Here is a 24,972-nt window from a genome sequence, read left to right as displayed (position 1 = left end):
TGCAAGAGAGGAGCGGGAACTTTTAAAGGACCTGTCAATCCCCCAATCAGAATTCATAACAGTTACTTCGAACTCACTAGTTCTAGGTCAAAACACAAGTTGTTTAATGATGTTTAAGACTTTATGGTTTATCTAACTGGCACCCCTGCCACTAAGACACATACACATCCTTCCCATCATCAGTCAATTGCAGTTGTTTGCAACAATATTACCTTCTATTCAACATTGCTGGGGATGTAAACAACAGCAAAGTAATAGGGAAATCCACCTCTTCACTCACCACTATCTTCCTTGGATGAATTTCATTCTTCCATCACTCAATACCACTGTGTCAAAATCTTGACATTCCTTAGAATGACAATGTTGTGAGAGCTTTATCAGTACTGGATCAGCAACAGTACAAGGAGAAATGAGCTTACCATCGGTAAAACAGGGTGACTGGGGAAACAGGCAATAACTAGCAGTAGTTTTATCAATGTCTATCTCCTCAGGGCAAATAAAAAGTGAAAGTCTCATTTCGCTCTAAGCTTGTGGTGAAATTATTGCTGATAAATAGAATCTCCATTGTGATGTGGTGGTTCATTTTCCAGTTTTTTAATATGCAGTTTAAAAGATGATCTGATAATTGAGGTTTCTTTAAAAAATCTGATCAGATGGAAAATGTGGGATTCCTCCAGACTCCTCCATACGGCATTCAAGTGCCTCAAAATCTTTTCGTTGGATCCAAACAAAATCCAAAAGAAATTCATCAAAGTGGTCCTGGAAATGTGAATCATATTATGCCAAAAGGAAACTGTTGTAGTCAAGTGTGATTTTTAAATGCAAGCTAAGATACTTAATTTGGAGGTAAGACCCCTACACACTACACCCTAACTTCCTCCACCCCTATAATCCATCAAGATCTCTACATCACTCCACCTTTAGCCTGCTCTGCCGCCATGATTTTCAACTATCTGTCGTTGGAATTCCCTTCCTAAAGAGCTCCACGTCAGCTTTTCTCTCTGCCATTAAGTCAGTCTTTTAATCCTGCCTCTAAAGCCGAGCTTTTCATTGTTTGTTCCTCATATCTTTTGATAGTAAACCTTGACTGTGTGAAACAACTTGTAATTCTTTACTGTATTGAAGGTAACGTTTAAATGCAAGTTCAATAGGCACTGCTGCATTGGGTAGGAATAAGAGGCTTGATAGGTTGGGTGGCCTGATTTGTGTTCTTAATGGAAAAGATAACAGTGTGAATGTACTTATTTATTGTCAAATTTCTGCAGGTTTCCAGGACCTTTCAGCAGAAGATAAAGGCTCCATTCCCATGGTCGCTAACAAAAGAGTAGAAAGAGGTTACGCAGCCTTTCAGAATATTGCACTTGCTGCTCCCCCAGCCTGCTATCATCCATTCATGATCCTAGATGAACTAGAGAAGGTACAGTCTTCAAAACCAATACATTTCTCAAAGCTTGCTTGAAGCAGGGTATCTTTAATGAAGCAACCCATTTGACTTTGATCCTTCGTGTTATCTGATGAAGCTGATTGATAAATTGGGACACAAGAAAGGCAGAAATAGGAGTTTGTAATATAGACAGAAGTCTTCCACGGTTGTGTTAGCAAAGAAAGGGAGGCAACTTCAGATGAAGAGAAAATTCATATTTTTTAACTGATACCCTCCTCCTCTCCTCAGCCACTTCCTTAGTCTGCAGGGCAGGTGGAATATTTCAGCCTACCAACATTTATAGAAAGCTTCAGAGCTTTTCTTGGCCTGCTTACAGCAGAGGGGGTTCTCCCTTGCTGTTAATCTTTCCTGCCTCACCAGTGAGACTTAAACTAAATTTAAGAGGATTAATTCATTCAATTTCACGTTTTCAAAATTGCTCTCAGGGTCAGCACTGCAGATTCCACCACATGTTCTGTGTAAGACTTTCCCCAACTGGGCTCCTTGACACTCAGAACTTGGTCCATCCTTCCTTTCAGGAAGCATCTTTATCAAGCAGTCAGCTCACCACATGGTGACTCCCTGGGGTTTTCTGCACTCCATGCACAGGAGAAGCATGTGGCCTGCAATGTCTGCACTCCTAATGACTATTAAGACTAACTATCCCTGTTGATTCTGAAGTTCTCACTGAGTCATTAAATGGAGCAGCTCATTGTGGTGATAAGAGCACGAGTTGAAAGGCATGAATTTACCCAGAGCTTTTCTAGACCACAGGATGTCTCCAAGCACTTTATAGCTAATGAAATACTGTTTGAAATACCTTCAGTGCAGTAGTGTAGATAGTCTTAGCAGTCAATTTGCATACTGCAAAATCCCACAGGCAACGTTGTGATTGCAATATACGTATGGGTTCTTATTCTATTCACATGTAGTGCAAGAAATATGTTGAATCTGCAAGATACATGAAGTCCTTCTAAAACACACTACCTCCATTCACAATGTACCTATGTGCTGTTCATGCCTACAGCATACATTTATATATATATATATATATATATAACATTGATTTTTGCCTTTTTTGGGAAAGAAAGTGATTCACATATTCACAAGGATTTAACCTCTTTACAAATTTCCCAGGTATCTTTGAACTTGCCAAAGGGCCTTGTATCTTTGGCATTGTGTGCCCTTCACCTTAGAAGTCATCACATCTTGATACATTTCGGTGGAATCTCCTGTCATTTCTATCATACTCCCAGTCAGATCAAAACACTCATAACCTAATAATTCTTTGAACTCATTTGTATAGTTCTTGCAGAAATTTACTTCTATATACACTCAGTGGCCATTTTATTAGTTCCACCTGTACAACTGCTAATGCAAATCATCCAATCATGTGGCAGCAACTCAGTGTATGTACACATGGTCAAGAGGTTCAGATATTGTTCAGACCAATTATTAGAATAAGGAAGAAATGTGATCTACGTGACTTTGACCATGGAATGACAAATGAGAGAAAACCTGCAGAAGTTGGAAATCCAAGCAACACACACAGAATGCTGGAGGAACTCAGCAGGCCAGGCAGCATCTATGGAAAAGAATGCAGTCGCTATTTTGGCCCAGACCCTTCATTCCAGTCCTGATGAAGGGTCTGAGCCTGAAACATCGACTGTACTCTTTTCCATAGATGCTGCCTGGCCTGCTGAGTTCCTCCAGCATTCTGTGTGTGTTGACTGTGGAATGGTTGTTGGTGCCAGACGATATGGTTTGAGTATCTCAGAAACTGCTGATCTCCTGAGGTTTTCATACACAACAGTCTCTAGAGTTTACAGAGAATGGCGTGAGAACCAAAAAACATCCCGTGAGCTGCAGTTCTGTAGGTGAAAGGCTTGTTCAAGAGGTCAGAGGAGAAAGGTCATATTGGTTCAAGCTGAAAGGAAGGCAACTGTAACTCAAATAAACAGGTGTTACAACAGTGGTGTGCAGAAGAGCATCTATGAATGCACAACACATCAAATTTTGAAGCGGATGGGCTAAGTAGCCAAAGACCACGAACGTACAGGAGGTACTTAATAAAGTGGCCACTGAGTGTAGATTTGTAATTCTGTCTCCTAGTTTCACAAGGTATCTAATTTGTCTTCTTTCTTCAACTATCACTCTAACATCAAGTTTCCAATAAACTCTTCTCGGGCTTCCAGCTGGCTACAGGTATCGATTATAACCGATGTTTCGATGACAAACTCTGCCGTCTTCTTCAAGGATGAACAAGATAGCAGAGTTTGTCATTGAAACATCAGTTATAATCAATACCTGTACCCGGGAAAACACTAGATCCTTTTTCATCACATTTCCAAATATCCTAGTTGTTAGGTGGTGTTAACAAATCATTTCTATCACTTTGTTAAAAATTGTCTGTCTATGGTTTGATTCATGAATTTATTTTTGTTCTGACTGCTTCTCTTCCATTTTCCCCAAAAGATTTATGAATTAATATCAATTGTGTTCTGCCTTTTCTATGCTTTAGTAACTGTAGGAGTATAGCCTTCTGAGGAGTGTGGCATTGTTCTCTAGTTTTTAAAACAAGTTGCTAATTAGTATCTTGGTTCATCTTGAGCACCCGTCTAGTACTTGCTTCTCCTCTGCTTTGACAGTTCCCACTCCTATCCCCCACTGTATTGTTTGCTACTTTCTTCCAGGCTTTTTCATATAAATATTTGAGCAGGATATTCTTCTTGTGTCTTCTCTGCTTCTCCATTGCTGTAACCAGACAATCATTTTCTATTATTTCCAAAATGAAGAACATACTGTCACTCGTTGTATCTGAATTCTCATATGGTATCCTTGGCAACATGTCTGCATTCACTTATTGTTTTGAAGTTCTTTATTCAATTGTGTTATCTCATAACCTTTGCATCCTCAATGCCACTATTGTTGGTATTGGTTATCAAGGCCAAAAATTACTAACAAGGGTTATTAATTTATTCTTTCATTCATGAGAAGCAGGCATCACTAGCGACACATATTTATTGTCCATCAGTAACTGCCCCAAACTAAGGAGGGGTAGTCAAGTGCCAATCATATAGATGTGTCTATTGTCACTAGCAGCAGTACTTGGTAAAGAACTCCTAAAGGACATTAGTGAACCAGATGGGTAATAATTCAGTGGTCTTGTGATACAGTTACTAATTACCAATGATCTGTAACCAAAGTAAAAGGTTTGCCAAACTTGAGTCATGCTCTCTGTCCCACTCCGTCTATGCCGACCTTCGAACACCCGTTTACACAGATCCAGTCCCACACTCCATTCAACTCATTCCAGATTCTCCTACACTGCACCACTCATTTCCATGCCAGGGACAATGTACAGTTGCAAATTTACCTTACCAAACAGCACTTATATGGGAAAAGAAATGGATCACCCTAGGGATTCCCGTGTGGTCACAGGGAGATTGCAAACTCCACATAGACAGTACACCAGAAGTCAGATTTGAATCTGGGTTTGCTGGAGCTTTGAGGTAGCAGGTGTACTAGCTGTTCCACTGTACCAAACCTAACTTGTTGAATTTACAAGTTGTTGAAGTTGTGTATCCTTGCCCATGACTGCCATGTTGATATGCTAACTGTTTGATCACAATTTTGTCCTAAAGTTAATTTGCTTTTTGACATTTCTGCTAGTTGTGTAGATTATAAATCAGTTCCATTTCCTATTGGCTTCAATACTGTACACCACCAGAGTTGTTGAATATTGTACATTCAGGATATGTATCCCTTTTAAAAAGAAGTTTAGAAGTGTTTCCAGCTTGAATCAATGTACATATGGTGTATGACTTGGGTTACATTTGTAACAGCAGTTCATGGTTGTCTCACCCATGATCTTTCAATTCTTTTTTGGCACTATAACCTCTTCCATGACTCTATCTTTGTAAACTGCAAACATAATTTCCTTTGCATTGAACACAATTCTGTAGCATTCTTCTATGCCACATCCATTGATGTTAAATTTCACTTGTGAATTAAACTACAGATAATGTTGGCAAGCAGCGGATAGTTTAAGAAAATGCTGAAGTTGTGATACTGAGATAGGTCCTTCAATGAGATAATGTAATCACTGACAATAGAACATAGAATATAGAAAAGTTCAACATAGGAAAAGGTTTTGTGGTCTTTCGTATCTGCGCAAAGCACCATGCCAAAGAACCAGGACTTCTTTAGATTGTGGGAAGAAACTGGAGCACCTGGAGGAAACCCACGCATTCCATCAGTTGGCCATATAGACTCCTTCCAGATGATGTCAGAACTGAACTCCAAACTCCAACACCCCAAGCTGTAACAGCACCACAATGATCGCTATGCGACCATGCGCATTTCTGAGGCCTTTGGATTAAAAAGATGCTTTGCACCACTTTGCTAAATCTTGTCTTTGTTTATGGCCTTGAAAGATTTGCTAACAAACCAAATGTATCCAAACTCATCTGAGTGAGCAGTATAGTTTTGTTACACTCCTGTGAAGTACTGTATTGTTTTGTGCAAGTGCATTACCATCAAGATATTTTCTTTGAGAAACATTTCCAAATGTTTTTATATAAACTGAAAGGATCAGACTTATGATTGTATATGCTAAGTCTGCCAATATGACCAGCTTGAGTCTGAGCAGCCATTTTCGCCTTCTGATACTTTTCTGCCAAGACTGATGATGTCAAAACAGAATGTGTAAAGTTTTCCTACAGTTCCAGTATTAGTTCAATTTAAAGACCACACCCTCTGATTCATTAAATTAACTGCAATGCCCTATTCAACTTGATTACGGTGTTGCTAGGCACATCATGTGCCCTCTACCCTGATGCTAACATGCACAGTTGCTTTGCTAGCCATACCTTATCTATTTTCTATAGGAATTTGGAGTCCTCACCTAAGTGACTCTGGAGCCTTGACGTGCCCCACCTTGTGCAATTTTGGCACAGTGTTCTCTATCATGTCCACGCTTGTTGGCTTTCAGTCAGTGTTGGCCACCAATGTGTTCAGCAACCTTGCCAGCAACTCAGAGTGTTCTTGGTTCACAGGGAAGTCTTCATGCATGTCTGTGGTTTTACTTCACATGAGGTCATTCTTGTTTTCTCCCCACAAGGTCCATTCTTTACATCTTCATCATGAAATCTGTTAGGTAAATGTGGTTTCTTATTCTAACTGCAGCTATTTTCTCTGCCAGCAGAAATTTCTAAGAGGAATGGAGATTTGTGAAAGCCCATGATCTTGTATACTCCACTCTCCCTATTTACACTAACTCAAATGTTATATATATCATATATTTATACAAACCACAGGGATAATGATTTATAGATTTTTAAAAGACACAACAAGGACAGCTTCTATTAATAAAGCATCCTTAATGTCACAAAAATGTTCCTATCTGTTTTATGGAAGGAACACAAAACATATTTAGCACCGAGTCACATAGAGGCATTAGAGCTGATGTCCCAGAAGCTTGGTGAAAGAGATGGGTATAAAGGCTGGTGTTTGTGGTTGAGAGGTGAGTGTGAGGCAGAAATTAAATCAAGGTGGTTGCAGGGTCAGAGAGAGAAGATCAGCATGAAGCTAAAAAAGTGGCGGATGAGGTCAGACTGCACTTTTAATGGGGTTACAGACCTACCATTATCCATATATCACTTGCTGAGACTGGCAAGTGTTCCACAGGTGTTTGGAGAGAGAGTTAGAGCAGTTACTGGTGTCTAGATCGTTCTGCTCAAGGATAAAGAAGTTAAAAACCAAGAGACCTTCATCTACACATAATGTTCTGTTCTCAGATGTATACTTCAAACACATCTGGAGCCGAGGCAAATCCAGGTTGAAATAAACTCTACTGATGCCTCCAGAACTATCTGACCTACAAAAGCAGTTCAGTGCTTCACTGTCAGTTTCTCTCTGAAAACCTCTTTATTCATAATCATAACCTGCTGTACTTCACAGCCACTGAATTCATCTCAAAATTAGATGCTGTCATTATGAAACCAGGTGTAGCAGCAACTGGATTCTGCAAAACAAGGTTGCTGCAACAAAAACAGACCAGATCACCCCTTGTTGCTCATTGGTTTGAGGGAGGATTCCTAGCCCCCTTGCAAAATAACACTGGGATTCCAGTATAGTCATAGTCATACTTTATTAATCCCGGGGGAAATTGGTTTTCGTTACAGTTGCACCACAAATAATAAATAGTAATAGAACCATAAATAGTTAAATAGTAATATGTAAATTATGCCAGGAAATTATGAAATAAGTCCAGGACCAGCCTATTGGCTCAGGATGTCTGACCCTCCAAGGGAGGAGTTGTAAAGTCTGATGGCCACAGGCAGGAATGACTTCCTATGACGCTCTGTGTTGCATCTCAGTGGAATGAGTCTCTGGCTGAATGTACTCCTGTCCCCAACCAGTACTTTATGTAGTGGATGGGAGACATTGTCCAAGATGGCATGCAACTTGGACAGCATCCTCTTTTCAGACACCACTGTCAGAGAGTCCAGTTCCATCCCCACAACATCACTGGCCTTACGAATGAGTTTGTTGATTATGTTGGTGTCTGCTACCCTCAGCCTGCTGCCCCAGCACATAACAGCAAACATGATAGCACTGGCCACCACAGACTCGTAGAACATCCTCAGCATCTTCCGGCAGATGTTAAAGGACCTCAGTCTCCTCAGGAAATAGAGACGGCTCTGACCCTTCTTGTAGACAGCATCAGTGTTCTTTGACCAGTCCAGTTTATTGTCAATTCGTATCCCCAGGTATTTGTAATCCTCCACCATCCTCCACCTCCAGCATCAGTGCGCCTTGGCTGCAAGCAGTGTTTCACTCTTCTTGGCATTCATTACTCGAATGTGACGTCATTATGAATGACCATCATTAAGGCTGGCATCTGTTGCCTTGCTGATGATGTGAACTGTTAAGGGAAATAAAGATGCCATCTTTAACTCCCCTGGCCTTTATGTCATTCCGTCAAATTCGGCCTATTGGAGAAAAGAGTCAGCATTTGTTACGTTTTCATCAATGCCCTAAGGATAGCCTTACTAGGCCACTGAGGGTATATTTGATGGAGGATTGGAATTATAAATAGGCCCCCAAGTTTGCATTTTTATAGAAACTCAATCCTAATTATTTCTCCAATTGAAACATCTTAACCAACTGCTTTTAACCTTTTCTCAGTGACTGGCTGTGCCCTTCCTCTGTATAACACCCACTGGAGTACACAAAAAGTGTACTTTTGTGTACTTTGGTCAGAACATCACAAATGCTCGGACACCTACAAAGGGCTTGGTTGTTAAATGTGTTGCCTAATTTAGAACTAAGTTATAAATTCAAGGGCAAATCAAACGTCAAAACTTTGATCAAGGACTTAATTCAAAACTTTGATCAAGGACTTAATGGCTCATATTGCCTGTAATCCCTCAGGGGCATAAAAATGACATGAATACCCACTGCAATGCTTAAAAAGATCAAGATTGGCTTTATTTGTCACATGTATTTTGATATATACAGTGAAATGCATCGTTTGCATCAACAACCAGCGCAGTTCGAGGTTGTGCTAGCGAGTGTCCTGCAAGTGTTGCCACGCTTCTGACGCTAACATAGAATTCCCACAACTTACTAACCCCTATGCCTTTGGAACTGGGAGGATACCAGAGCACCTGGAGGAAACCCACATTGTCATGGGAAGAACATGCAAACTTCTTACAGACAACAATGAGAATTGCACCCCGATCACTGGCACTGTAAAGCATGATGCTAGCCACTACGTTACCGTGTCACCCTAGGATGGGATTTTGGTCAGTGTCCAGGAATGTCATCTGTGAAATGTAGCTTTCATACCACCAAGATTAGCTTTACCAAATATTTGTCTAATGTGCTGGCTCAAAATTGAGCCCCGGTGTCACTTGGGGAAAATTGCATCCAACAGATTCCATTGTGTCTCAAAGTAAATTTGCTGGAGTCAATCCACCTTTTTGGATAAAAGGTTTAAATTCTTATTGAGTTTTCCAAAGCAATCCTGGAGTAATCTGCCCTGGGTATTATATGTTATCTCCAGAGACCTGGCCTGGTATTTTGAATGAGCATTGATGGTGCTATCACAATCAATCAATGGAACAATGGTTCCATACTTAAGCATGAAGCAACATATTCGAGAGAGAAAGGGATGGATAAAAAATTTCGTAAGGTATCAGCAATCTATTTGTGTTGATGGATAACCAATTTTCAAAGGATATTTAGCTGCAATAAAGCAAACAGGGATGGAATGAGACTACAGACCATGGCATGATTAGCTTCTGAGTTAAGCCAGGTGTATATTGTACACTGTGCTGTAAAAAAAAATGACTGTCATATTATTTCAAATGCAGAAAGCAAGCAAGAAATCAAGCAGCAGAACTCAAAGTGACAAAGGAACAATCTCACAGGAGAAGATATCTGAGAGCAGGTGGGTATGAGATGCAGCTCAGCCACTTCTGTGTAACACTTAACGCAATGGATCTTGCCTGGGGAAAAGCAACAAGCAGTTGTTAGCTCATTCTGCTCAAACTCCTCAGATGAGGTTGCTGCAGTAACAAGCTGCTGGTCTAGGAGAAAATACTGCCAAGCTGCTGAGGTGACAATATCTTGATGGGCCACTTTCATACAGTCTATTACAGAAGCTCTCAGAGACCTTTAAGTCTAGTGCCCCACAGAGCACTAACATCATAAAAATAATTGCACACATCAGTGTAGTTAACAAAAATAATTCTGAAAGGTCACAGTAAATGCTAGAAGTACGCAGGAGGCCTGCCAGCAGCTGTAAAGATAAGTAATGGGTTAAAGCTTAGACAAGATTGCTACCTAGCCCCTTTTTTACTGTTGTTTTAGTGACACATTAATGTGTCACAGCTAATTGGTGCAACAAGTCAGCTTGTCAGGCTTGCTAAACGTAATGTCTGGGATTCTGTTTGGTTTCTGACGGGATGCATTTGAGGTTTCCAGCATCTATCTACAGATGTGGATGGTTCTATTGTGTAAGCCCAGCATCATTCGTAATTTTAAAAAACTGCTTATGATGAAACCTACAGACTCATCTTCACAGCTAACACAATACATTGTCCTTTCACCTCTGGCTCAAACCTGGCCCACCAAGATAGGAGTACAGTCACGACTGACCACAGGCATCCAACACAAACTGATTTTATTCTATTGAATGATATTTACAAAATAATACTGACAGCAGACTTGGAGCAGGCACTGGAAAATCGCCAGCACATGAACATGAGGCTTTGCCAGGACAAAGTGTTCGTAAGCAGTCCCGATACAGGGAGCTCTAGGTGTAATCTCAGCTACTAAGTGGTAGCAATGATCCACAAAATCGTTGCTCTAAAATAAGTAATGGGTTAAAGCTTGATCTAAAATGTGAATATCAATTTAGAGGTGTATAGTGTTTAAAAACAGTGAGCTGGCACTTGCTGTCCACCATTGTCTGTTCTGCCTTTTAAGTTATGGAATTTTCTCTCTGTCCTATCCTCATTTAAACTCTCTTAAGATGTACTTCTTTTCCATGCCTTGGTTACACAATCTAATATAATCATAAGGTTCTGCCTAAATTTAGAGTACAGTCCTGGAAAGTACCTTGTATTGTTTAATTATGTCCAATTTATACATAGAACGATTTTTTGTTTTATTGTTTATACAGACAAAGAATTCTAGGGAATGTTAAGATGAGAAAATGGTGTAAAAGCTGAAAGAAATTCCACTCATAACATGAAGGATCCTTGAGAAAGATGAATGTACAACATTTTGGAAACCATAACTTAAAACCTTTTAATTTGGCTATTTGTAAATATTCAACCTGCTAAAAGATAAACCAGCACATTCAAAGACGTGTGGGTTGGTAGGTTAATTAGCCACTGTAAGTTGCCCCTTATGTGTGGGAGGCCAATATGGGGGGGTGTTATAAATGGGATATGAGGAGGATAAAACTGGACTAATGTAGATGAGTGTTTGATGTTTGGCATGGACCTGTTGCCATGCTGTACTCCAGGTCTTTCTTTGACTCAAGGTAAGTTAGCACTAACTGAAGACATGAAACACGTTCTTGCCTACTCTCCCCTGATGCTGAGTGTGAATTCCGGCCTTTGCTGTTTTGGTTTCAGATTTTCAGCCTCAGCAGGGCTTTGCTTTCCCATTATTTGTCAAAAGGGACCGCAGCACGCTGAGTTTATCAAATGCGGACGTGCACATAAACATATATGTGAAGCGGAGCTAGCACATGTACCCACACAGGCGTGCAAGCAGAAACATTTTGCACTACCTTACTTCCCATTTTTCTATTTTCTATTTATGATTTATAATTTAAATTTTTAATATTTACTAATTTTAACTATTTTTAATATTTTTAGTATTTGTAATCCAGGGAGTGTGAAGCACAGAAACAAATATCACTGTGATGATTGTACGTTCTAGTACCAATTGTTTGGCGACAATGAAGTATAAAGTATAACATTTTCATACTATCAGCAGCTGGTATTTAATGCTATTCCACACATACTGGAACTCTTTCATACTACTGTCATGTGTCCCTTCCTCATGAGTGGGACTGGGTGATGAATGCAAGTCAGCAATTTGACTCAGGAAATTATAACAAAGAAGGGTAGAATATTAAACAAACTTACAGTAAATATAACAGCAAATGTTAGATAACTTAAATGGTTCACAGATTTTAATGTGCAGTCTAGAAACTAGATGGGGATATGGTTGCTGCTATGATTTTCCAAGCCTACACAGTGGAGTTGTAAAGGTGTTCTGCAGTAGATCTGTTGCAGTTGATTCAAACTGGGAGGCATGTTGTGGCAACAGTGCACTTAGCACCTTGTGTAGCAATACTGTCTGGCAGACGGGCCACAGCAGATGACTGTGTGACATCACCTCGTCTCGCAGCAGAGAGAACCAGCAGAGTTCTGGGATGGTAATGTACTAAATGCAAATAAATGTGACCCAAGAACCCTGAGGTAATATAAAGCTAAAACTAAATTCTAGAGGTTTTTATTACAGGTACAAAAACAGACTTGAAGAATTTCATTGCTTTTGGTGACTAAGTAAATAATCTGTACTCTATAAAATCCCAGCAGTGCTGTTTATATATTTTCTTCTCATGAGGATTTAAGGTCCAGTGTTTTCCATTTTATCTCAGGTGTAAAGCTGTTTTGCTGCAATGGTAAAAACACCAGACACCAATTAGTGTGACAAATTGGAACCATTGATCTTCACTGGCATGGCAATTTATATATACTCTTTTCTCAGAGCAATAACTTACTGCTATTTCCATTCATGTCCTATCTGCCATCCCTGAATCTGAATCAGAATCAGGTTTAATATCACTGGCGTATGTCATGAAATTTGTTGTTTTGCAGCAGTAGTACATTGCAATACATAATAAAACAAACTATAAATTACAATTAAAATTATATATATATAAAAATAACTAATGCATAAGGAGAGGAGGAAAAAACTAATAGTGAGGTAGTGCTCATGGGTTCATTGTCCATTCAGAAATCTGATGGGGAGGGGAAGAAGCTGTTCCTGTTACTCTTTGGAGAGAAGGAGGGTGAGAGGAGACATGATAGAGATGTACAAGATAATAAGAGGAATAGATAGAGTGGATAGCCAGCGCCTCTTCCCCAGGGCACCACTGCTCAATACAAGAGGACATGGCTTTAAGGTAAGGGGTGAGAAGTTCAAGGGGGATATTAGAGGAAGGTTTTTTACTCAGAGAGTGGTTGGTGCGTGGAATACACTGCCTGAGTCAGTGGTGGAGGCCGATACACTAGTGAGATTTAAGAGACTACTAGACAGGTATATGGAGGAATTTAAGGTGGGGGCTTATATGGGAGGCAGGGTTTGAGGGTTGGCACAACATTGTGGGCCGAAGGGCCTGTACTGTGCTGTACTATTCTATGTTCTACGTTCTATGAAATATTGAGTGTGTGTCTTCAGGTTCCTGTACCTTCTCCTTGATGATAGAAGTGAGATGAGGGCATGTCCTGGCTGAAGATGGCATGACCTTAATGATGGTTCGCCCTTATCGAGGCATCACCTTTTGAAGCTGTCCTTGATGCAGGGAAGGCTAGAGCCCATGATGGAGCTGGCTGAACTGGCAATTTTCTGCAGCTTTTTCCAATCCTGTGCATACTAGATGGTGATGCAACCAGTTAAATGCTCTCCACAGTACATCTATATAAATTTGCCAGTGTCTTTGGTGACATACCAAGTCTCCTCAAACTCCTAATGAAATATAGCTGCTGTCGTACCTTCTTTGTAATTGCATCAATATGTTGGACCCAGGATAGATCTTCAGAGATGTTGACACCCATTGAAACTGGCTATCCTTTCCTCTGCTGATTCCTCGATGAGGTTGGTGTGTGTTCCCTTGACTTCTTCCTGAAGTCCACCATCATTTCTTTGATCGTACTAGTGTTGAGTAAAAGATTGTTGTTGTGACACCACACAACCAGTTCATCGATCTCAATCCTGCACGCCTCCTCATCACCATCTGAAATTCTGCCAACAATAGTTGTGCCATTGGCAAATTTATAGATGACATTCACAGAGTTGTGGGTGTAGAGAGAGTAGAGAAGTGAGATAAGCACACATCCTTGATTGTAAGCAAGGAGGAGATGCTATTTCCAATCCAATTCCCATCCAACCATCAAAACAATTTATCCAGAAAAAAGTTGTACAGGAGGAGCTGAACTGAAGTAACTTTCCCAAGCAATCACGTATTGTCCACAGTCTAATGCTGAATATCATTAGGCATCTCATCTGTGGAAGGGGAGGGAATGAGTTAGCACAGTGGATCTGGCCATTTCCTACACAAATGCACTGCTTGTAAATTAACCGTCACTGTGTTCCGTCATTTTGCTGGGCAAATCGGGCAACTCTCCACAGCAAGGAAGAGAATATAAGGGAGTTAATTCTTCTTATAATACAAGTTAATGGCCATGATGAACTGTCAAAACCTGATACATTGTATAGCAAAAACATTCATAGGTCATGCTGTCAGCCTAGATTATGTTTTCAAGAATTCATTCTGAGGATATGGGTATCACTGGTAAAGCCATCCATTCTGGTTCTCCATGAAAGGCTGGTGTTAAGCTTTCTTCATGAACTATTGATGTACATGTGGCTTGGCACAGTAGCATAGTAGTTAGCATAATCCTATTACAGTGCCAGTGACCCAGGTTCAATTCCTGCTGCTATCTATAAGGAGTTTGTACATTCTCCCCATTACCGTGTCGATTTCCTCCCGGTACTCCGGTTTCCTCCCGGTACTCCAGTTTCCTCCGACCTCCCAAAGACCAGGGTTTGTGAAAGAGGTTGCTGAAGAGATTGTGGAGGACTTGGTGATGATCAATAGGTTCTGGTATGGTTCCAAAGGACTGGAAAATTGCAAATGTCACTCCACCTTAAGAAGGGAGGGAGACAGAAAAAAGGAAGTTATAGGCCAAGTTAGCCTGACCTCAGTGGTTGAGAAGATGTTGCAGTTGATTGATAAGGATGAGGTTTCGGGGTACTTGGAAGCACATGATAAAATAGGCCAAAGTCAGCATAGTTCCCTTAAGGGAAAATTTTGCTTGACATATCTATTTGAATTCTTTGAGGAAATAACAAGCAGGATAGACTGTCACAACCACGGATTCGGCAGCACAGTAGATACGGCAATTGTGCTTGTTAATATGCACATTTCAACTAATTGTTATTTAGTCATGATAGTATTTAACTCCACACTTGTTGTTGTAGTGCTTGTTGAGACTGGGACAGAGCACAGCAACGTTTCGCTGCCTGTTTGCATTCGGCCTTCCCTGAAAAATTGGACTGTCAAGTCAACTGACTCTGAAGACTAGCGGTATTCGTTCAATGTTTAGATGTTCTTTTCAACCGCAGTGTAGGCTTCATTTTCCATTTGAGAGTTTTAGTTAGCGGCCCTGTTTGGCCCAGCGTTTAATGTTTTATTTTCCCTTTAACAATGTTTGCATTAAAATCTGTGAACTATCGATCTGCTTCAGTATCTCTCACTCCGCACTTGGGCCATATCTGAACCCAGTAACATAGACAAAGGAGAAGGCTTTGACAAGGTGCTGCTATGAGGCTGCTTAGCTAGATAAGAGCCATGGTATTACAGGAAAGATACTAGCATTGATAGAACATTGGGTGATTGGCAGGTGGCAAAGAGTGGAAATAAAAGGAGCCTTTTCTGATTGGCTGCCAGTAACTGTGGTGTTCCACAGGGGTCAGGGTAGGGACTGCTTCTTTTTACATTGTATGTCAGTGATTTGGATGATAGAATTGATGGCTTTGTGGCCGAGTTTGCGGATGATACAAAGATAGGTGGAGGGGCCGGTAGTGTTGAGGAAGCAGGGTTGCAGAAGGACTTAGACAGATTAGGAGAATGGGTAAAAGAAGTGACAGTTGGAATACAGTGTTGGGAAGTGCATGGTCATGCATGTTGGTAGAAGGAAGAAAAGTGTAGACTATTTTCTAAATTTCAAAAATTCAAGGTGCAAAGAAACTGGGGAGTCCTAGTGCAGGATTCCCTAAAGGTTAACTTGCAGGTTGAGTTGATGGTGAGGCAGGCAAATGCAGTGTTAGCATTCATTTCGAGATGACTGGAATATAAAAACAAGACTTGCTGAGGCTTTATCAGGCACTGGTGAAGCTTCACTTAGAGTATTATGAGCAGTTTTGAGCCCCTTATCTAAAAAAGAATTGCTGACATTGGAGAGCGTTCAAAAGGAGGTTCACAAAAACTATTCTGGGAATGAAGGGCTTATCATATAAGGAGCATTTGATGGCTCTGAGCCTGTACTTGCTGGAATTTAGAAGAATGTTGGGGGGATCTCATTGAAACCGATCGAATATTGAAAGGCCAAGATAGACTGGATGTGGAGAAGATATTTCCTGTGTGACGGAGTCTAGGACCAGAGGCCATAACCTCAGAATATAGGGATGTCCATGTAGAATGAAGATGAGGAGGCATATCTTTTGACAGTGGGTGGTGAATCTGTGGAATTCATTGCCATATATGCTTGTGGAGGCCTAGTCATTGGGTGTACTTAAAGTGGAATTTGATAGATTCTTCATAAGTCAGAGCGTGAAAAGTTACAGGGAGAAGATAGGAGAATGGAGTTGAGAGGGAAAGCAGAGCAGAGTCATTGGGTTGAATGGCCTAATTCTGCTCCTATATCTTATAGTCTTATTGTCTGAAATGCTGGAAGTACTCAGCAGTTCAGTTTGCATTGGTGCCAAGAGAAGCAAGGTTAGTACTTCAGACTGATGATCTTTCATCATACTTACATGATCACTGTCTGCAGGGAAATCGTATGACTGGACAATACACTAAAGAGATTAGGATAAAAATAAATCATTTAAAATTATCCAGGTGGGTACTACTTGAACTGTACTTTAAAGACTCATCTCTGCCCATCGTCTATTAATACAGCAGAGCTAAACCTGAATCCGCCTTCAGGCACCTTCAGTGAAAGAGGATCTACTGATTGACTTTGCTAAGCTTTGCAATGTATGCACTTTGCAATTTCTATACTCCAGGTCATTTAAGACCCTATTGATCCCTTATTAATCTTTTGCCTCAAATTTACATTGTTCATTCCTAACCCATTCTTTACATTATTGTACTGAATTAAAAGGTCATGGGTTCAAATCTCACTACTGTTCCTTAAAGACTTAAGGCATATTACCCAGATTGACACCAAGAGAATACTACATTGTCAGAATTGTTTGGATTGGATTGGATGCTAGGCCAAGACCTGGTCAGCCTCTCAGTTAGGTATACACTGTATACTATACAGGATCCTATGGCTCTGTTGTGACAATGACCAATGAAGCTCCCTCTGGTACTTTGGTCGAACATTCTCCTTAAACAATGTTACCAAGCTAAGTTACCTGAGCATTCCAAATGCACTTTGAAATCTTGCAAAACCTACACTCACTTCCAACATTTCTAAAGTACACTACTTAATTGTCTCTTGTGTTTTGGAGATGCCTGAGGTCGTTAAAGGGGCTACTCAATTATTGCTTTTACTAAGCAGTTATCATCTGCTGCCAGGTCTTTGGTTGCACAGCCCTTATCACTTTAGTCCTAGATGCTGTGTAAGCCAAAATGGTTAATACCAAATCTGCAGGGAAATTGCCATTGTATTTGATTCTGTCCTTGCCCAAGGTCTACACACATACAAACACACACACACACAGTATGCTTTGCACCAGGATCCAATAGCCAGCAACCAGAGGAGATAATAATTTCCTTTCTCCCCCTTCCAGGGCCAATCTCAAAGGCTTGCTTACCTCCACAGATAGATCTGCTAACCCGGCACAAGCAGTGAACGGACCTTTATAGGTCTCCCGGCACAGCTCGTTTCAGGGCTATGCATGAACCAGCAGAGTCAAAACTGATTAAAATCTCAGCCAATAACTTGTGTTTTTAATTCAATTAGCAAAAATAACCCTTGTCCCACATGATGATGGTTAAATTACTCTGGGCAAATGAATCACATTTAAATGCTGACAAGGACATGAAGTACTGAACAAGCTGATCATTCAATATCAACTATTCTGATGGAGATTCTATCTGGAAAAAATACCTAAAAGAATACTTAAGCTTATACTTTATATTCCTTGAAGGTCCTGAAATGTTTCCTGCACAATCGACTTTAGGATTTGAGTGTCTGTAATTTATAAAATAAGTTGTATAAAAGCTGAGACACAGATCTTAAAGAATGCTACTGCTCCAAGATGCCTTTCCTTTTATTTCCAATTGTTTCCTTAGTTCTGAAGGTGGTATTTTGTACTGACATTGGGTCCTGTTTCAACCCGCTAGGATATGGCTCCTGCCTCATAAGTGTCCACATGTTAACCTCTGTCCTGGTGTAATACGGGTCATCGTGTCACTGACTCACTCTTCGATTCATTTCCTCCAGTGAAGTGACTGTCCTGCTGTTATAGGGATCCACTGGCAGCCTGTAATACTGTAGATGGGATATGGCTCCACATGCCAGGGTCATTCTCACTGGAATGTCATTCCATTTATCCCAGTGTCCCTCTGGATGAGATGTGCTTCCAAGCCTGTTACGCTCTGGTAGAGATGTTTCTCTGACAGAGACACCCCTTGGATATGATTCCATTTTTTTATAAGATAAGATTAGCTTTATTTGTCACATTTACATGGAAACATACAGTGAAATGCATTGTTTACTTCAAATCAAATCAGTGAGGATTGTGCTGGGCAGCCCACAAGTGCCACCAACACAGCATGCCCACAACTCATTAAGTCTAACCATGGAATGTGGGAGGAGACTGGAGCACAGGGAGAATATATACAGTGGTCTGCTTACAGTTAGCGATGAGCATCAGATCCCATTCTTACAGCTGGCACTGCACTACCGTGCCACCCAGATCCAGTGGAACTCCTCCAGTGACTGTCCTGTCACAATGAGCCACAAGCCAGAGATTTTCCCACTGGATGTGATTTCACTTCTCTCAGCAATGTTCTTGATCCAGTACCATTTAAATGGGATCTGTTCCACATTCCAGTGGCATTCCAACTGGGAACAAGAGAAAATCTGCAGATACTGGAAATCCAAGCAACAGACACAAAATGCGGGAGGAACCCAGCAGGCCACCTATCACCTTGTGTTTCTCTCTCCCCTTGCCCTTTAAATTTACCCCTGAGCAGTTTTTTTCCAGTTCTGCCAGAAGGTTTTGACCCAAAATGTCAACCATATTACAATCCAACTGGGATGCAGTTCCACTTTTGCCTGGGCACTGGATGTTTCCACTGGTGCCAATAATGCCTCTGTAAGATGTTTTTACACTTGTAGCAGAAAGAGTCCTGCTGGGATGTGATGAATTATATTGAGACTACACCACAGAAAAAATCCAATTTAATCACTTGATTCTTGCTGTAGTTTACCTTCTACAAGCCGGTATGCTGGTCCTGATCCTGCCAAGATATAATGGCACCTGTGTGATTCACTCTCCAGAATATCACTGTTCTAGCTATTTATTCTTGTTCCTTTTCTCTGCGTCAATGTGTGAACTAGAATAGTAGGTGTAGATTGCCCATTTGACTCCAGAAGCCAGCATATGTGGGTCCAATGCTAATGTTGCTTGACAGCCACATTTGCAGTTTTCTTTCAGGAGTTAGTGAGTTAGTTTAGAAAACAGCATTCAATATTCCCATTTGCACTAACATGGATCATTTCTACATAAAGTATGTATCTTATGACCTGCAGGAACATTCGGTAACAAGGCCAGTTTGCCTCCAGCCACTCAAGAACCTCTCTCCTGCTTTTCCAGCCAATGTATCTATTTGTTTTCCTGTATTTTTCCTATTTTATTACCATTTTTCTCCATAAATAATAGAAAGTGCTGGGCATACTCTGCATGCCAGGAAGTAACTGAGAAGGGATTAGATAAAGAATTAGCATTTCAGCCATTGATGTTTTCATTCTGGAATTAATGAAATGTCCACCTTCACAGGTGCTAAGGAGAGAAGTAGTATCATTGCACTCATCCTCATACATAAATACCCACCCAGATTCATCAGGGCACAGAAGGAAGCATTTGGCCCATCAATTCTGGGACAGCTCCTCATGTAGCAATTTAGTCAGTTCCATTCCCCTGCTCTTCCCTGTAGCTCTGAAGATGTCTACTCTTTTCCCTTTTGAATTCTATTTTCACCACTTCAGATCCACCACACTTGCATGCTCAGACATATGTATATGGTCAGGAATTAAATCACCAGTCCTTCTGAACCCAGGGCTCTTCAGATCATGCCCATTCTGGGATCAGATACTGCAATTAAATGCAATCCTGATGAAGGGTCTCAGCCCAAAATGCCAACTGTTTATTCCTCTCCATAGATGCTGTCTGACCTGCTGAGATCCTCCAGCATTTTGTGTGTAGCACAGAGCTCAATGAAGCTTTCCATCACACCCGATGAGGCTTTCCTCTATGAGTCCATGGAGCTAAGCCACTTACTGCATATTTTATATTAACAGATCAATAAAAGATTGACGAAGTAGCTGCTCAGTGTGGAACTAGTTTGTATTGACCAGGGATGTCCCAGGTCTATTGTGAGTAAGTATCCAGACCTTAGGGAAGTAAGTGAGAGTCCTTATGCATTTGAACTGATTAAGAAAAGAGAGCGTAGAGATGGGAGAATAGATAACTAAATTAACCCTAATAGAATGAATACATGTACCCGTGTCAGATCACTGAAGGTAGTGGGGCAGGTGCATAACCTGATTAAGAAGGTGTGCCTTTATTTACCATGGCTTACAACACCAGAGTGGAGAGGTTGTGCTGATACAGTATAAAACATTAGTAAGTCTATAACTAGATTGCACACAGTTCTGCAAGGATGGGGTAGCATGACAGAGGGAACAGATGAGATTAATGAGTGTTGCCAGAGCTGCAAAATAAATGGTTATGAGAAGAGACGGAACGGATGAGGGTTGCTTTCTTTGGACTAAGCAAACTGGTGGAGAAACTCAGCCGGTCAGTCAGTATCTGTGGAGGCAAAGGAACTGGCAACATCTCAGTTGAGAACCCTGCTTCAGAACACAATGCTTTACGTTTCCACTGGTGCCAGAGATAGGTGTACTGATGCTGTTCTCCTTGTAGTCTTGTAGCAGAGAGACTCCTGATGAGATGTATCCTGATAGGGTACAGACCCATTTCTCTGAAGATGCTGGCTCGTGCGGAGATGTAATTCCTAATGGAGGGTCTCGATGGTTCCCTTGTTTCCCTCCACCACCAATGTTGTCTGACTGCTGAGTTCCTCCAGCACTTGTTTTTTTGCTCCAAATGGCAGAATCTGTTGTCTCTTGTGTCTCCTATTAGTCTCAGCTGAGATTTAATTAGGATATATAAAGTTAGGAGTGGCTTTGACGGAGTGAACAGTTTGGTTTTATTTCTCTTAGAAGAGAGAAAGTTAGTGAGGTTTGCAGATTTTTCAATTGAGAGAAGGATTAGAGGGGTTTTTCACTCACTTCACTCATCCAAAGTGGACAAACCCACTACCTGAAAGTATGATGATGGCAGAGGGCCTCAGCATATTTAGATATTTAGATGGATGTCCAGTCCCAATACACCTACAACCCCAACAGGAGGGTCTTAAAGCTCTTCATTTCTTTCTAGACAACAGACCCAACCTGTTCCCCTCCACTGCCACTCTCCTCCATCTGGTGAACTGGTCCTCACTCTCAATAATTTCTCCTTCAGCTCCTCACACTTCCTTCAAACCAAAGGCGTAGCCATGGGCACACGCAGGGGTCCAGCTATGCTTGCTTTTTTCATGGCTACATGGAACAATCTATGTTCCAAGTCTACACCGACATCAGTCCCCAACTTTTCTTATATTACATTGACAACTGCATTGGTGCTGCTTCCTGCACCCATGCTGAGCTCATCAACTTCATCAGCTTTGCTTCCAGCATCTACCCTGCCCTCAAATTTCCCCAGTCCATTTCCGACTCCTCCCTCCCCTTACTCAATCTCTGTCTACCACTGGAGACAATTGATCTACTGATATCTTTTGTAAACCACGGATTCTTACAGCTACTTGGACTATATCTCTTTCCCATCCTGTCACTTATAAAAATGCCATCCCCTTCTCTCTGTTCCTCTGTCTCCATTGCATCTGTTTTTCTTCATCTTCAGCGGATGAGGCTTTTCATTCCAGAACTAATGAGATGTCCTCCTTCTTCAAAGAAATGGGCTTTCATTCCTCCACCATCGATACTGCCCTTACTCATATCACTTCCATTTTGCGCACATCTGCCATCACACCATCCTCCGACCACCGCACCAGGAATAGGTTCCTCTTGTCCTTACCTAGCTCACCACTGGCCTCTGCAACTTCCATCATCTCCAGTGGGATCCTACCACCAAGTACATCTTTCCCTCCCACCCCCACTTTCCGCTTTCCACAGGAATCGCTCCCTACGTGACTTCCTTCTCCATTCGTCCCTCCCCACTGATCTCCCTCCTGGTACTTACCCTTGTAAGCAGAACAAGTGCCACATCTGCCCCTACATCTCCTCCCTCACTACCATTCAGGGCCCAAACAGTCCTACCAGGCGACACCTCATCTGTGAGTCTTTTGGGGTTATCTGCTCTATCCAGTGCTCCCGGTGTGGCCTCCTGTATATCAATGAGACCCAACGTAGATTGGGAGATCACTTCCCCAAGTACGTACACTTTGTCTGCAAGAAAAAGTGGGATCTCCCGGTGGCTACCCATTTCAATTATACTTCACATTCCGCCATGTCAGTGTGTGGCGTCCTCTACTGTTGCGATAAGGCCACACTCAGGTTGGAGGAGCAACACCTTATATTCCGTCTGAGTGGCCTCCAACCTGATAGCATGAACATTGATTTTTTAAACTTTTGGCAATTGCTCCCTTCCCCCCCTTCACCATTCCCATTTCCCTCTCTCACCTCATCTCCTAACCTGCCTCTGGTGCTCCTCCCCCTTTCTGTTCATAGTCTTTTACCCTCCCCCACACCACTTCCATTTCACGCATGTTTGCAGCCCTTTATCTCTTTTACCAATCAGCTCTTTACTTCACCCCTGCCCCTCTTCTGGTTTCACCTATCACCTGCCACCTTGTACTTCTTCCTCCCCTCCCCCCACCTTCTTACTCTGACTCCTGACCTTTTTTTCCAGTCCTGATGAAGCGTCTCAGCCCGAAACATTGACTGTTTACCCTTTTCCATAGATGCTGGGTTCCTCCAGCATTTTGTGTGTGTTACTTGGGTTTCCAACATCTACAGGTTTTCTGGTGTTTGTGATAATATCTGAATGACTTATAACCCAACAAGCAATTGACCAAGAGCAACAAAATATAAATAGATCATTTGTGGTTGGTATAAACACAATGAAATGAATTTGTTATTAATACCTTTACTGCATTACGGCCTGGAATCCCTGTGGTTGGAAAATCCCACAAAAGGTTCTGGATTCGGCCCAGTACATCACAGGTAAAGCCCTTTCAACCATTGGGCATGTCTACATGAAACGATGTTGTAGAAATGCAGCATCCATCATCAAAGATCCTCACCGCCCACGACACGCTCTTTTCTCGCTGCTGCCATCAGGTAGAAGGTACAAGAGCCTCAGGACTCGCACCACCAGGTTCAAGAACAGTTACTAACCCTCAACCATTAGGCTCTTGAACAAAAGGAGATAACTGCACTCAATCTATTTCTGGTGATCTCAATTTAAGAACTCTTTATCTCGTTATTTCATGCTCTCGTTATTTATAGCTATTTATATTTGCATTTGCACAGTTTGTTGTTCATTGACAAAACAAGAAAAATCTGCAGATGCTGGAAATCCGAGCAACACACACAAAATGCTGGAGGGATTCAGCAGGCCAGGCAGCATTGAGGAAAAGAAAACAGTTGATGTTTCGGGCCGTGACCCCTCAGCAGGACTGGAGAAAAAAAGCTGAAGAGTAGATTTAAAAGGTGGGGAGAAGGGAGAGAGAAAAACACAAGGTGATAAGTGAAACCTGAAGGGGGAGGGATGAAGTAAAGAGCTGGGAAGTAAATCAGTGAGAGAGACAGAAGACCTTCGAAGAAAGAAAAGGGGGGAGGAGCACAAGAGGGAGACGCTGGGCGGGCAAGACTTTTTATTCTGGAACAAAGGAGAGGTCCTCCTTTTTCAGAGAAAGGGGTTTCCTTTCTTCCACCATCTACACTGCCCTCAACCGCACCTCTTCCATTTCCGTAAGACCATAAGATATAGGTGCAGACGTAGGCCATTAGGCCCATCGAGTCTGCTCCGCCATTCAATCAAGGGCTGATCCAATTCTTCTAGTCATCTCCACTACCCTGCTTTCATCCCATACCCTTTGATGCCCTGGCTAATCAGGAACCTATTTATCGCTGCCTTAAATACACCCAATGACTTGGCCTCCACAGCCGCTCGTGGTAACAAATTCCACAGATTTACCACCCTCTGACCAAAGTAATATCTCCGCATCTCAGTTCTAAATGGACGTCCTTCAATCCTGAAGTCATGCCCTCTTGTCCTAGAATCCCCTACCATGGGAAATAACTTCGCCATATCTAATCCATTCAGGCCTCTTAACATTTGGAATGTTTCTTTGAGATCCCCCCTCATTCTCCTGAACTCCAGGGAATACAGCACAAGAGCTGCCAGACGTTCTTCATATGGTAACCTTTTCATTACTGGAATCATTCTCGTGAATCTTCTTTGAACCCTCTCCAATGTCAGTATATTCTTTCTAAAACAAGAAGCCCAAAACTGCACACAATGCTCCGTGTGGTCTCACGAGTGCCTTATAGAGCCTCAACGTCACATCCCTGCTCTTATATTCTATACCTCTAGAAATGAATGCCAACATTGCATTTGCCTTCTTCACAACGGACTCAACCTGGAAGTTAACCTTTAGGGTATCTTGCACAAGGACTCCCAAGTCCCTTTGCATCTCTGCATTTTGAATT

At 41.6% G+C, this 24,972-nt stretch overlaps 1 protein-coding gene across 1 annotated transcript in view; it reads left to right on the top strand.

Annotated features, from left to right (window-relative positions):
- The window catches only part of LOC134337933 (MORN repeat-containing protein 1-like), a 240,582-nt gene that overhangs the window by 185,515 nt on the left and 30,095 nt on the right, over nucleotides 1–24,972 (top strand). Inside the window, exons 12-13 of the mRNA XM_063033345.1 lie at nucleotides 1,266–1,417; nucleotides 9,805–9,881. Of these exons, the coding sequence (XP_062889415.1) occupies nucleotides 1,266–1,417; nucleotides 9,805–9,881 (229 nt within the window). The remainder of the gene's footprint in view (nucleotides 1–1,265; nucleotides 1,418–9,804; nucleotides 9,882–24,972) is intronic.

The sequence above is a fragment of the Mobula hypostoma genome, chromosome 25 (assembly GCF_963921235.1).
Source record: "Mobula hypostoma chromosome 25, sMobHyp1.1, whole genome shotgun sequence".
Taxonomy (NCBI): Eukaryota; Metazoa; Chordata; class Chondrichthyes; order Myliobatiformes; family Myliobatidae; genus Mobula; species Mobula hypostoma.
Note: the sequence above shows the minus strand (reverse complement) of the source record. Positions and strands in the feature narration are given on the sequence as shown.